We start from the raw sequence: 14,685 nt of genomic DNA, 5'->3' as shown, positions 1-14,685 counted from the left end.
CTCCTGTGCACCCTGGGAGGCAGGGGATGATTGCTCTAGTATTTGGGTCTCTGTGCACATGGAAGACCTGACTTGAGCTCTGGGCTCCTGGCTCTGGCCTGGCCCAGCCCTGGCTGGTAGGCATTTGAAGAGCGAAACAGCAGATGGAAAAATCCTCCCTCTCTCTCTCTTTCAAATACAATGAAAAAACAAACAAATGAAAAAAAACCAAAAAACCCCTTCACCCCAATAGCAGGTAATTTCAATCCAAACAAAAGATGTCCTAATGGCCTAATTTAAGTGAATGATAAAAATATCTTCAAGGCATATTCTGGAGGCTTTCTGAGCCCTTCCAACTTTGCAAGAGTTAAATTTGGACCTAGTAAAAGACTACCAGCTATACCTGAAGTCAACCAGTTCACCTACAGAAAGGTTAAAATTCAACACAAAGTTAGAAGCTTGAAACTCTACAGTACTGCTCCTGTTTCTGTTACCGTTTCCTAGGGTCTGTGGGATTTTAACTAGAAGAATTCACACAAGACAAGACAGGATTGCACCTGGGATTTCAGACTGAAGAGAGACAAATAACCTAAAATGGTTACCATTCTTCCCAGAACAATGGGATCTGGAAATAGATGCAAATATATTAGGGAATACAATAAATGTGGCATTTGAAACCAGTAGGGGGAAACCGGCTCATTTAATGAATAATGCCAAGGCAACTAGTTAGGCATCTGCAACCTGACCTCAATCTGTTCCCTAAATTTCAGCCGAAACAAAAACTCAGTGGGTGAATTATTTTTTATATATTAAAATTTATAAAAAGCCACTCAAGGCACACAGAAACAGAAAAAAATAACAAATTTGACTACGAAAATGCTAGAAACTTGTCCATGGCAAAAAAAAAAAAAAAAAAAAAGCCACAAACAAAATAAAAAACTAGGACAATGTATGCAACATATTTGGACAAAGGCTACTTTTCTTAATATATAAAGAGTTGAAACAGATTAATAAAAGTGATCAGTAGTCCAACAGTGAATGGTAAAGACACAAAAGGTCATTTTTCGGGGTAAAATTAAAGTAATAAAAAAGGCTCATATGGGGCTGGCACTCTGGTGTAATGGGTAAAGCCGCTGGCTGCAGTGCCGGCATCTCCTATGGCCGCCGGTTTGAGACCTGGCTGCTCCACTTCTGATCCAGCTCTCTGCTGTGGCCTGGGAAAGCAGTGGAAGATGGCCTACCCTGCACCCATGTGGGAGACCCGGAAGAAGCTCCTGGTTCCAGGCTTTGGATCAGCTCAGCTCTGACCGTTGCAGTCACTGGGGAGTGAACTAGGGGAAGGAAGACCTCTCTCTCTCTCTGCCTCTGCTCTCTCTGTGTAACTCTGACTTTCAAATAAAATAAATATGCAAAACTTAAAAAAAGAAAAAGAAATGCAAATTTGGATCTCTCTCTGTCACTCCCTCTTTGCCTATAATTCTGCCTGTCAAATAAGTAAAAATTGAAAAGGAAAGGAAAAGAGGCAGCAAGTCAAGCTGCTACCTGCTCTGCCCGCAGCCCATATGGGCGCTGGTTTAGTCCTATCTGTTCCTCTTCTGATCCAGCTCCCTGCTAATTACCAGGGAAAGCAGTGGAAGATGGCCCAAGTGGGAGACAAAGAAGAAACTCCTGGCTCCTGGCTTCTGACTGACCCAGCCCTGCTGGTTGCATCCATCAGAGATGAACCAGCAGATGGATGGAAGATCTCTCTCTTGCTCTGTCTCTCCTCCCCTCTAAGTGCTGCCTTTTGAATAAATTGGTTAAAAATGCCAGTTAGGGACAACCTGAAAGTTCTTGAGCAGGAGTAATTATGCTAGAGAAAAAGAGCTGCTGCTCTGCTTTTTTCATAAAATGAAAATGGACCAAAAAGCGGTGTGTGAGTGTGTGTGTGTGTGTGTGTGGTGGGCCAAGGCAGTGAACAATGGGCAGCCAGCCCCTGCTGCCTGGGAGGTCCACCCGGACAGCCTGGCTTCTGCAGTTGCCAGGCAACCAGTGTAAACACAGCAGGATCATGGCCACTAACTACAGTGCTAACCAGGTAAATTCTCTTTTTCTACTTCTTTAACTTGTGATTTTGTCTTTCAGTCTCTACCTTTGAATCGACCCCTACCATAGGGTTCTGGTCTTTGAGGAGCTGAGATAATGTTTCACCTCCTGAGAGTAGGAGGACGTAGAAATAGCAATGAGTGTCTGTGGATTAAAGGAACAGGGTGTAAACCAAAAGTCAGCAACCTTTCTCCGTAACCGGCCAGAGTAAATATGTGGGGTCTTCAAAAAGTTCATGGAAATTGTGTGTGATGAACAACCTATGTATGGATTTTAAAATGTTTTGTACCAAAATAAATTTCTCTTTTAATTCCTTTAATCCACAAAACTTTTTGAAATACCTTCCTGTTTTAGACGTTGTGGGCCGAGTGGTGAAGTCACAGATACCGCATAGGTACTTAAATAGTGACAGAAAACATGTTTCCGTAAAATTTTTGACCACATTCAAAATAATGCATTATTGAGGATGATAATTGTGACACAATGAAAACAATTGAATTCTTTTTGGGGGTAAAATATTTTGCTTAATTGGAATTCCAAGTTAGTGTTCCCTTTTGTCAAATCATTTGCAGGTGCTCAGCTATAAAAACCATCCTAAGCTCTCAGGCCATTTAAAAATGGGCATCAATATGAATTTAGCCCCTGAGTCACAATTTACCAGTCCCAATAAAAACAGTATGAGCTACAACTGTAATTTAAAATTTTCTAGTTGTTATGTAAAAAAAATTAAAATTAGTTTTAATGTTAACCCAAGAAACTCAGATTATAATTTCAACATTTAATCAGCATTTTAAATTATAATAAGATGTTTTACATTCTTTTTTTGTACTATCTTCAAAATCCAGTGCATTTAAAAATATTTATTTTCTTTTTATTTGAAAGGCAGAGAGAGAGAGAGAGAGATATCTTCTACCTGCTGGTTCATTCCCCAAACACCGAAAACAGCCAGGGTTGGGCCAGGCCAAAGCCAAAAGCCCGGAACTCAATGTGGGTCTTTCATGGACTTGAACCATCATCCACTGCCTCACAGGGTGCACATTAGCAGGAAGCTGGAGGGGGAGTGGAGAAGCTGGGACTTGAACCAGGCACTCTGATGTGGGATGCAGAAGTCGCAATGGGGTCCTAACTGCTGTGCCAAATGCCCACCCAGTCCAGTGCCAAGCACCTTGGTGTGGACTGGTTACACTCCAGGAACTCAAGAGCTCTGTGTGGTGACTGGCTCCCGTCGGACCGCACACACGCAGTCCATTAAGTGCCACCCTCGTTACAGTGAGTTAGGAACTATGTGATCATTCAGGTCTTGGGTTTTCAAATATAAAGAATTATGCCATTCATCATTCCTGGGGTGCGGGGCCTCCGAGCCTCACAGGGATTCTCACCTTTCTCTCCACAGTACGAAAAAGCTTTCTCACCGAAGTATCTGCAGAACTGGTCTCCTGCCAAGCCAACAAAAGAGGTATCTGCATATGTGGTTCCTAGTTCTGTTCATCACCCAATTCCTGTTAGCTTTCTCTAAACTCTACATCCTCCTCTCCCCACGCCCTTAACTCAAACCCCTTAGACATCCTCTCACTCACGAGCACTTCTCCCTCCCACCTCCACCTCAGAGAATCTCTTCCCATGAAGGCTACACCCAGATCATCGCCAACGATCGTGGTCATCTGTTGCCCTCAGTGCCCCGTTCCAAGGTGAGACACCCGTCGCCATCCCCACCAAGAGAGGTAAACTGAGGCATGGGACTGGGAGACTGCACCACTCTCTGGAAAACAGAAGTTCAGTCTCCTTCTTGTTTTACTGTGAATGCCCCCAAATGTCTAGCCAGCTCCTAGGACAGAATGGAGTTGTGTTCAGCACTCAGAAACCCTTACACTGAGGAAAGATCCATATGTAAGTCCTCGGGTACTGATGCTTACGCTGTGGGTGCGCTCTTGCCTCATTTCGCCTAAGAATGCAGAATTAGTTTTTAAAATTTATTTGAGGCCGGCGCCGTGGCTTAACAGGCTAATCCTCCGCCTTGCGGCGCCGGCACACCGGGTTCTAGTCCCGGCTGGGGCGCCGGATTCTATCCCGGTTGCGCCTCTTCCAGGCCAGCTCTCTGCTATGGCCCGGGAAGGCAGTGGAGGATGACCCAAGTGCTTGGGCCCTGCACCCGCATGGGAGACCAGGAGAAGCACCTGGCTCCTGCCATCGGACCAGCGCGATGAGCCGGCCGCAGCGGCCATTGGAGGGTGAACCAACGGCAAAAAGGAAGACCTTTCTCTCTCTCTCACTATCCACTCTGCCTGTCCAATAAATAAATAAATAAATAAATAAATAAAATAAAATTTATTTGAGAGAGCAACATAGAGAGTGGACACAGAGAAAAAGAGAACTTCCGGGGCCAGCTCTGTGGCATAGCGGGTAAAGCTGCAGTCCTGGCATCCTATATGAGCGCCAGTTCGACTCCTGGCTGCTCCACTTCCAATCCAGCTCTCTGCTATGGCCTGGGAAAGCAGTAGAAGATGGCCCAAGTCCTTGGGCTCTTGCACCCACATGGGAGATCTGGAAGAAGTTCCTGGTTCCTGGTTTCGTATTGGCGTAGCTCTGGCCAGTACAGCCATCTAGGAAGTGAACCAGCATATGGGAGACCTCTCTCCACCACTGCCTCTCTGTAGCTCTTTGAAATAAATAAATCTTAGAGAGAGAGGGAGGGAGGGAGAGAGAGAGAAGGAGAGAGAGAGAGAGAGGGACCTTCCATCTGCTGGTTCACTCCCCCAAACAGCTGCAATGGACGAGGCTAGGCCAAAGCCAGGAGCCCCGAACTCCATTGGGTCTCCCACATGGGTGCCAACGGCCCAAGCACTTAGGCCCTCATCTGCTGCTTCCCCAGGCTGTCAGCAGGGAGTGGGATCAGAAGCAGAGTATCCAGGACTGGAAGCAGTGCTCCAATATGGGATGCTGGTGCTGCAGGCAACAGCTTAACCTGGGGTTCTACAATGTAGGATTTGACAGAGGGGAGGGGCAGAACAAGAGGTAACCTAAACAGGGGAGGGGAGGATGAATGGGGAGATGGCGCTTTCAGTCTACTGTCATTATCATATATTCCCAAAGGTAAACAATGGAAGTAGGGCAAACACTGGTTCTGCCAATAGGTCAGCTATTGGGAGTGGAAATCCCAGTTTGAGAATCCCTTTTCCTTTTAGGCAAGTCCCTGGGGTTCCTTCCTGGGCACCTGGCAAATGCCTCTGAAGATACCCCCTGCTCGGGTGACCCTGACCTCCCGGACAGCGGCCGCCGCCGCCTCGCTCACCACGTGGATACAGAAAAACCCCGATTTACTCAAGGCATCTAATGGGCTGCGTCCTGAAATCTTTGGCAAGGTATCTCTTCCCATTTAACCCCAAACCCCGTTGGCTGCATTTCTTTACAACCTCAAAAAACTGTCTATTGCTACACCACCACTACCCCAGCAGAGGGAACCTCTAGCCAGTTCTTACCCAGCCGAGTCTCCGCCCTCTGAGGCCTGCACCAGTGAACTAAGGACATCTTCCCCTTCTAGTAGAAAATAACCTAATCCCAAGAGGAGTTTAGGGGAATCAGATTTAACTACTCTCACTGGAAACCTGATTTTCTGCCCATGTATGGGAGAGAAAGGGAGTCAGAGAATTCTGGGGTAGACTGGAAATAACCTGGGCCTGGCCAGGAACCTGATTCTCTTTCACTCTGCCCCTGCCAGCCCAACGATCCAGACAGTGAGAAGAAACGCAGGAAGAAGTGTGTCCCAAAGTCTGTACAGCAAGCGCCAAGTGCAACCGTGATTCCCAGCTCTCCAGCCGGCAACCTCGGGTCCCCGGATCAACCCCAAAGCTCACACCCCTCCGCAGGTCACACGCCAGGGCCCCAAAGCCAGGCCAGCTCGCCCAAGAGCCCACCTGGAAGCCCATGTCTGCTAGAACACTGATCTCGCCGAGATCCGGAAATGCAAGCTTGGAACTTCCAGAGACCAAGAGCCACACTGAATAAGCTGTCTGGAGACCGAGGGAAGTCAGACTTCCAGGCACGAATGTGGAACAGAGAAATCATGGGGCAAGAGGAGAGGCAAATTTGGAAAATAAACGTTTGCTGAATCCTTTAGCGATCCGTGCTTTCTGCGCTGGTTGTGTCTGCCTTATAACCCTTAAGAAGGAAAGGAGGGGAACGGAGTAGGGAAAAGTACACGGCAGGGGGGTGGCGTGGAACACATTTCAGTTATACGCCAAAAATGACAAAAACAAATCTGAATGAGCAAAAAGGCAGACCGTCACAGAGCCAGGCCCTCGCCTCTACCCCTGCAGTTTTCATTCGGAACATGCACATGTGACAGTTTGTTTTTTTTTTCTTAAAGATTTATTTATTTATTTGGAAGTCAGAGTTACAGAGAGAGGAGAGGCAGAGAGAGAGGTCTTCCATCCACTGGTTCACTTCCCAATTGGCCACAATGGCCGGAGCTGTACCGATCCAAAGCCAGGAGCCAGGAGCTTCCTCCAGGTCTTCCCACGTGGGTGCAGGGGCCCAAGGACTTGGGCCATCTTCTACTGCTTTCCCAGGCCAGAGCTGGATTGGAAGTAGAGCAGCCAGGACTAGAACCGATGCCCATATGGGATGCCAGCACGCAGGTGGCGGCTTTACCTGCTACACTACAGCACCGGCCCCAATGTGATGGTTTTAAAACTGGCAGTATTTAGTACTGTATGTGTATGTATGTTTCCCAAAGATGGGGAAGAAAAGCCAGGAAAGCCTAAGTAGACGATGCTGTTCTTGTTTGACTTTATATATAAATAAAAGTACATTACAAGAGCACAGAAAAAAAAAACAATTTAAAGGCGAGCATTGGGGTCAGTATTGGGGCAGGGGCAGGTGGAAGCCAGAAGTCTGGAATTCTTCTGGGTTGCCCATGGGTGGCAGGGGCCCAGGTAGTTGAGTCTTCATTTGTCGCCTCCTAGGATGCACATCAGCAGGAAGCTGGGTCAGAAGCAGAGCTGATGGGAAAATGGGAGGCAGGTGCAGGTGTCCCAAGCAGCATCTTTGTTTATTTGAAAGGCAGAGTTACAGAGAGAGGGAGAGAGAGAGAGAATCTTTCATCTGCTGGTTTGGTCCTCAAATGGCTGCAGTGGCCAGGGCTGTGCCAGGAGCCAGGAGCTTCCTCTGGGTCTCCTACATGAGTGCTTGGGCCCAGGTACTTGGGCCATCCTCTGCTGCTTTCTCAGGCACATTAGCAGGGAACTGGATTAGAAGTAGAGCAGCTGGGATTCGAACCGGTGCCATTATGGGATGCTGGCGCTGCAGGCTGTGACTTTACCCACTGCGCCATAGTGCCACTGCCACCACCCCCCCCCAGTAGCAACTTAACTGCTGTACTGAATGCCTGCCCCTATGCATAGTTTTTTTCATCATGTGTTTTTCACTAACAAAAAACTTCTTATATAGATTTCAAACAAGTTTTATACCAAAAATAAACATCTTTTATTCTATTTTTCAACAAGCTTTTGAAGTACCCCTATAAAGTTTGAAAACTGATAATCAAGAAGTGACTGAGCTCAACTGCTACCTACAGTGCCAGTATCCCAATTCAGAGTGCCATTTGGAGTCCCCTCCACTCTGCTTCTGTCCAGCTCCCTGCTAATGTGCCTGGGAAGGCAGAGGAAGATGGCTTAAGTACTTGGGCCTCTGTCACCCACATGGGAGACCCAGATGGAGCTTTGGGCTCCTGGCTTTAACTGGACCAGCCTTGGCTATTGAAGCCATTTGAAGAGTGAACCAAGGGATGGAAGATGTTTCTCTCTCCGTGTCTCTCTCTTTCCCTCCCTCCCTATTACTCTGCCTTTCAAATAAATAAAGCTTTTTTGGGGAAAAAAAAAAAAGTGGAAGACAAAGAAGAAAGAGAGGATGGTAAGAAGAAATTAAGAGAGTAACACAAGATGCTGTGCCACACTCCTTCATCCATCAATCACCAGAAAAGTCAAGAAGTTCCCTCTCTCTTGCTCAGCCCCCAACGTCTGTCCATCGTTGACCCCATTCTACATCTTCCTGGCACTGCCCTTGCCAGACCTTTCCCACTCCCAATGTCGAAGTGTACCTCGGGAACCCTTGTCCCTCACTCAAGGACAAGGGCAGCTGGTGTAAACTGGAGGAAGGTACCAGGACCTCGCAGGGCCAGTGTAGCAAGAGGGAGAAGGGATCGTACCCAAGACCAGACTATTCGAGGGCTGGAGGAAGACTGTCCAGGCAGCAGGTCCCCCATCTCAGCTTAGTAAGGTCTTCCCAGTCAAGTGGAACCAGCCAGAATCACTGTTAACTCCTTCTCATTTCAACCCATGGCTTTAACTAGTTGGCCAACAACTCAGAGTGACAAACTGGATCTCTTCTTATTCCAGTTTCCAAAGACTATCAAACCGGCACTCCTGCCAAGGGAATCAGAGACCCAAAGGCCTGGCCTGGATGGACTGCAAAAGCAGCAGGTTTTCCCAGTAGATTTTAAATTTTCGCTGGGTTTTCAATAATGCCCTCCCTCACCACACCCTTTAATCTCTACTTTCCTTTCTCCCCACACGACATTGCCTTAGCTGTTATCGCCACTGGTCGGGGTGACCCTCACTGGGTAATTTTTTGAACTGTCCCATGAAGCTTATAACCAGTCCTCAGTGGGACTCTGGAGCCTGCAATAGCCCAAGAGCTCTCCACGCCGAACTCCTTCCCTTTCTCCTTCTTTTTCTGAGACTTCTCTGTGATATTTAAGTCCCTGGCTACTTGGACAAGCAATTCATCCCCTGAAAACTTTTCCAGTGGTCAGCTTCCCTCCTGGGAAAGGTCAGACTGGGGGGTGTAAATGCCTGAGACCCGAGGGAAGGGGAGGAAACTGGCTCCTCAACAGCCATTCACTTGGTTTCTCTAGATTTCAAGGAGAGTCCAAAATAAAACGAGTGTTTTAATTCAGCTAGAGAAAAACATGGTACATGAACTTGGGTTTGAAAACATGGCATTAAGAGTTATGGTTTTCTGGAAATACAAGATAAAGAAATAATCTTTAATATATTCAACAGTAGTCTTCTGGGTCTTCCTTTTGTACCAAGATATATATCTTCTTCCCAAGAACCAACTCACCCATTTTATCTCCCTCTAGCTGGGACGGGCTAATTCCTCTCCACCTCCCATCTCTCAGTCACGCTGTGTGGGTGCAAAAGGCCCTGGGCTCTGACTAATGAACAGAATTGTCCTTTAAGCCAGCAACCCACAGGCAGTGGCACCCAAAACCTCAACCCCAGTCCGCAGAGCAGAGGCCACAGAGCTGGCATTGTTTCCACTGTTTCAGGAAGAAGGAGCCAAAAGCTGACCCTCAGCACATATCAAAGCCCAACACGGAGAGAGAATAAGGGCTCTTAGGCTCAGAGTAGGCTGCAAGCTGTGGGCAGGAAAAGCAAGGTTTTGCAGCTACTCCATCTTTAGAAATGGGGAAACTGGATCCTTTCCCACTGCTCTGGTTCCATAAGCTACTCTACCGCTACAGGGTTCCCAGGGGATCTGCAAGCACAGAGGGATCTGGCAAGTCAGGAGAGATCTGCCCTGGCTGGAGAGGAGAATGCAAACATGAATATAAATCAGTGTAATAATTTGTAGGAAGATCATGCTAGAAACTTCAGCTCTTCACATAGCGGCCAGCCCGACAGAGGACAACACAGTAAGAACCAAGACGGCCACTCCAGATTGGTATAGCTGGGGAATCTTCAGGCCTTTTCCCAGGTCCCACATCTGCAGAAAAAGAAAGAAGTCGGTAATCAGGACTCAGGTCCCACAGCCCCTCTGTCAGAAAGTAAACCTACCGACTAGAACGGGCACCTTCTCTCAGCAAGACTCTAGGGAAAAGCACTTCTAGCCTTAGGCTCCACCTTGACTCTTCTCAGAACCTAGGGTATGCCCCTCCCACCCACTTCTCCCAAAGACAGAAGAGCAAGTCCCTCTGTGTGGCAGTGGGTGGTACCGGGACTGTTCTTCAGACCACTTAAATAACTTATTAAAGTACACTGTACATCTATAAATAGGAGATATCATATGCATAGCTTTTTCATTTAAAATTTTTTGACATAGGCCGGTGCCGCGACTCACTAGGCTAATCCTCCGCCTTGCGGCGCCAGCACACCAGGTTCTAGTCCCGGTCGGGGCACCGGTTCTGTCCCGGTTGCCCCTCTTCCAGGCCAGCTCTCTGCTGTGGCCCAGGAAGGCAGTGGAGGATGGCCCAAGTGCTTGGGCCCTGCACCCCATGGGAGACCAGGAGAAGCACCTGGCTCCTGCCTTGGGATCAGCGCGGTGCGCCGGCCACAGCGTGCTGGCCACAGCGGCCATTGGAGGGTGAACCAACGGCAAAGGAAGACCTTTCTCTCTGTCTCTCTCTCTCACTGTCCACTCTGTCAAAAAAAAATTTAAAAAAAAATTTTTTTTGACATAAAAATTGTATGTAGTTATGATATACTATGTGATAATTTCTTAAATAAAGCCAATCCTTGTTTATAGATGGATCATGTATATCTCAGGACCAGTATTCTATAGAGTATTCTTTGGGATCCAGAATGATACTTCTCAATTTTGTTTTGATTATGACCCCCTAAGAAATATCTTTTAGGGGCAGGCATCTTCCTAGCAGTAAAGATGCCGCCTAGGACATCTATGTCCCATGTCAAAGGGCCTGGGTCGAATGCCCAGCTCTGGCTCCTGACTCTTGCTTCCTGCTAATGCAGACCCATGGTGGTAGTGGTGATATGGCTCAAGTAATTGGGTTCCTGTCCTGTTACCCATGTGCAAGACTTAGATTGAGTTCCAGGCTCAGGGCTTCAGCCCCACCTAGTCCCAGCCACTGTGGGCATTTGCGGAGCAAATCAGCAGATGAGAGCTCTCTATATAATTCACTGCCTCTCAAAAAAAATTATTTTTTAAAAAAGGAAACATCTTTTAAGTTGGAATACAGTAGATATGCAAGTATAACATAGCAAAAATTTATGAAATAGACAAACTTACTGCTTCTAATATGTGTTATATTCTATATTTCCTATTCTATTTAAATTTATTTTATTGTTGGGAGCAACCCACTAAATTGATTTTCTACCCAGTGGGTCAAAATCCACCTTTTAAAAACACTAGACTTGCTTGTGCCCTTGGAACACTGACATAGTACGTATTTTAAGTCAGAGTCTATAGGGCCAAATTAGAACCTTCAGGTCCCACCTGCCACACACACACACACACACACACACCCCACACACACCTACCGTCTAAATAAAACTAACTAGAGTCTAGAGAAGAGCTGGAGAGGGAAAAAAAATCAAATGAGAAGATGCCCCTGCCTCACACCCCAGACAGCTTCAGAGCTCAGATTAGGAGTCAAGCAGACTCCACCAAGAGCTGTTCTGCTCATGCGAGGACAGGCACAGTGGGGGGCGGGGCACGTCCCATCGAGAGGTGATGGTGTCAGGAGGACCTTCTCTAGAACGCTAGAAACGCTGGAACTTCCTGCTTTTACATCGAGGCCAGAGGCCAGAAACTACGGGCTCACAGGAAACGGGTGGAATCTCGACCTACACTCAGAGCCAGTCCTTGTTAGAAGAAAAAAAGTAAGCAGATTTCAGGGCTTAGAGCAAAGCATTAGGGGAAGCCTTTAGGCTCCTCACTGCTCTCAACACCAGCAGGAAGCAGGGCAGCAAGGCCCTGACCCAGTGCTGGGAGTTTAAAAACCTCTTTCCCTTCCCTCCCCCCATTCTGAGACAAAAGCAAATATCTGGCAAGTCCCTCCCCACCGCCACCCTCAGCAGGCTCTGGACACAGGAGCTAGCTGCTCAGCTGATTTTCTGTAGAGAGCTTTGTTCTGCAAATACTGTCCCTCTCCACCCCCTGCCCCTCAGCGAAGTGAAGTCATTTTAAAAGACACTGAACACTGTCCCAGGGAACAGCTGACTGATAAACTTAATTTAATAGATCACCGAGTCTCACGTCTTGTAGCCCATTAAACAGTCTATTGGAGCAGACTGAAACTCAGAAAGTGCTTGTCCCAAAGGCTCTGTGTGCAAGTTATAAAAGATCCAATTAAGGCAAAAGCACCCAGCGGACAGTTGGCTGAGGTTCAGAAGTAATGTAAAGAGTGGAATTTTAATTGTCTTCCCAAGGAAGGATGCAAGACTAGGGGTAGGGAGAGCACAAAACAGAAGATCTGCAGACGCTGGAAGAGGGACTGATGGCCTGTGGCAGGCTCGGTTCAGCTTCACTTCCTTCAGAAAGGGAAGAAAGACATCAGTTTAGAGCTGAGCTGACGGCAAGGCCAGGCAGGAGACAGTATGGACCGTTTTCAATCCACCCAAAGACCCCTAAATACAAGATTAAACCCGGGGATCCTTGGCACTCAGTTTCTATTAAAGTTCTAACCAAACACTCAAAACAAACAAAAACAGCTAAATTACAATCTGATGTCAAGATAGCAAAAGGTAATAAAGGGAGCCTGGCCAAACTTTTCAGAGTCAACAAGAATGTTATTTATTTATTTTTGTTGTTGCTACTGTCCTTTAGTTTTTGACAGGAGTGTTAGACTGACACTCCAGGCCCAGAGCAATACTTGACACCTAGTAGGTAACACTATTTCTCCAATAAGCATGCAGTCCAGGCCAGACCTGGGATCTGGTTTCAGAGGTCTGTTTGAATAACACCCCCTTAACATTGGAGCTCACATGGAGACCCTGCAGGTACCTGCCCGGCCCACCCCCACCGCTCAGCTGTACACCCAATGCCCGGGAAGTCTTGCTTAGCTTTCCCCAGGAGGATCTGGTAAAAAGGTCCAGTACAACTCACCTTAAAAACACCACTGAGCCCAGCGATCCAGCAAAGAATCCTCTCAGCCTCCCACCTCCCCTCTCCCCTCCCCTAGAAAATATAAAATCCACAATCGACTCACCAAGTGTCGGACGCCATTCCAGGTGTGATACATGAGAGGGAAGACAAGGGCAAACTTAGCCGTGTGGACCAGTGCAGGCCCCAGACTCAGGGACTTTACAAGCTCCAAATAGGACTCAAAGTTTCCCGGGAGCAACAGGGCTGACAAGCCAAAAAGAGAGACACCTGCGGAGAAAACCAAGTGCCCATCAGAGCTGCCCCTCCCCTGGCACAACCAGCACAATGCCCGACGCTGTTTTACCCCTCCCCCTGCCGCCTCATACAGTTCGAAACCATATTTTCAAAATAGAGAAAATTTAAACTCGTGTTCAAGTTTACGGTGAGAGTTTACTTGGGATCTGAGAGTAATGTAAATTTGCCATGTTTCAATACACACTGCTGCTTTCAGCAACCCTCGTTATGAAAACCTCACTGGCCAGTTTGGAGCAAACTTGCTACACGTACATCCTCATCTCAGTAAGAAAAAGTAAAACCAGGCCAGCGCTGTGGCTCACTAGGCTAATCCTTCGCCTGTGGCAGCACCGGCACCCCGAGTTCTAGTCCTGGTCGGGGCGCCGATTCTGTCTCGTTTGCTCCAGTCCAGCTCTCTGCTGTGGCCCGGCAGGGCAGTGGAGGATGGCCCAGGTGCTTGGGCCTTGCACCTGCATGGGGGACCAGAAGGAAGCACTGGCTCCTGGCTTTGGATTGGCGCAGCGCGCCGGCCATAACAGGCATTTGGGGGGGCGGGGTGAACCAACGGAAGGAAAAAAAAAAAAAAAAAAGTCCAGTGTAGAGAGTGGAAAAAAAAATTTCAAATCATTCATACTCTCTACCACACAAAAATCTGAATCAAAATAGATCAGACACCTAAGTGTTAGAGCTAAAATGATAAAACTCTTAGATGAAAAAACAGGAACAAATCTTCACAATCTTGGATTAGGCAGGGTTTCTTACTACACTTGATCTTAGCCAAAAGGCCGAGAAGCGACAGGCAGGGTTTCTTAAATGTGACAATGTGACAAACGAAGAGGTAAATTGGGCTTCATTAAGCTAAAAACCTTTGTGCTGCAAACAATAGGTTAAAAGACAATCTATAAGAACAGGAGAAAATATTTGCAAGTCATATGTCTGATAAAGGAATATATGAAGAACAACTCAACAACAAAAAGATTACTAGGGGGCAGATGTTTGTCCAGGGGCACATTTCGGAGTTCGCGGTTAGAGTCTTGACCACTCTGCTTCTGAGCCAGTTGGCTGCTAACGTGAATCTGGGAAGCAACAAACAATGGCAGAGACCCAGATGGAGTTCTGGGTTTCTGGCTCTGGCCTGGCACAGCCCCGGCTGTTGTGAGCATTTGGGGAGTAGACAGAAGAATTCTCTCTCTCTGACTTTCAAATAAAACGAAATAAATTCTTTAAAAGGATAAATAACCCAATTTTAAAATGGGAGCAGGCATTTAGCCTAATGGTTAAGACACATATCTCCCACATCATAGTGCCTGGGTCCAACACCCTATTCCTAACTCCTGTTTACCACCAATGCAGGCCCTGCATGCAACAGTGACAGCTCAAGTAACTGGATCCCTGCATCCCTTGTGACAGACCCGGATTTCATTCCCATTTCCTGGTTCCAGCCCCAGCCCAGTCCTGAACATTGCAGCATTTGGAAAGCAAAAAAGAGGATGGATTTTTTTTTTT

General features: G+C 47.3%; 2 protein-coding genes and 1 pseudogene across 2 annotated transcripts in view; 1 reads left to right on the top strand and 2 right to left on the bottom strand.

Moving 5' to 3' along the window:
• The first annotated feature begins 2,029 nt into the window (after positions 1-2,029).
• On the top strand, positions 2,030-6,123 carry CFAP126 (cilia and flagella associated protein 126). The gene is made up of 5 exons (XM_062192621.1): positions 2,030-2,056; positions 3,458-3,520; positions 3,672-3,752; positions 5,247-5,423; positions 5,780-6,123. Exons 1-5 carry the CDS (start codon positions 2,030-2,032, stop codon positions 6,002-6,004), a joined length of 573 nt encoding a protein of 190 aa, XP_062048605.1. The 3' UTR covers positions 6,005-6,123.
• A 2,864-nt stretch (positions 6,124-8,987) lies between these two features.
• The window catches only part of SDHC (succinate dehydrogenase complex subunit C), a 37,528-nt gene continuing 31,830 nt past the window's right edge, over positions 8,988-14,685 (bottom strand). Inside the window, exons 5-6 of the mRNA XM_062192622.1 lie at positions 13,010-13,173; positions 8,988-9,828 (exon numbers count right to left, since the gene is read on the bottom strand). Coding sequence (XP_062048606.1) covers positions 9,724-9,828; positions 13,010-13,173 — 269 coding nt within the window. The 3' untranslated portion in view covers positions 8,988-9,723. The remainder of the gene's footprint in view (positions 9,829-13,009; positions 13,174-14,685) is intronic.
• LOC133761228 (U2 spliceosomal RNA) lies at positions 13,815-13,976 on the bottom strand (annotated as a pseudogene).

Source organism: Lepus europaeus, chromosome 5 (assembly GCF_033115175.1).
Source record: "Lepus europaeus isolate LE1 chromosome 5, mLepTim1.pri, whole genome shotgun sequence".
Taxonomy (NCBI): Eukaryota; Metazoa; Chordata; class Mammalia; order Lagomorpha; family Leporidae; genus Lepus; species Lepus europaeus.
The sequence above is the reverse complement of the archived record's forward strand: the minus strand, read 5'-3'. Positions and strand labels throughout refer to the sequence as shown.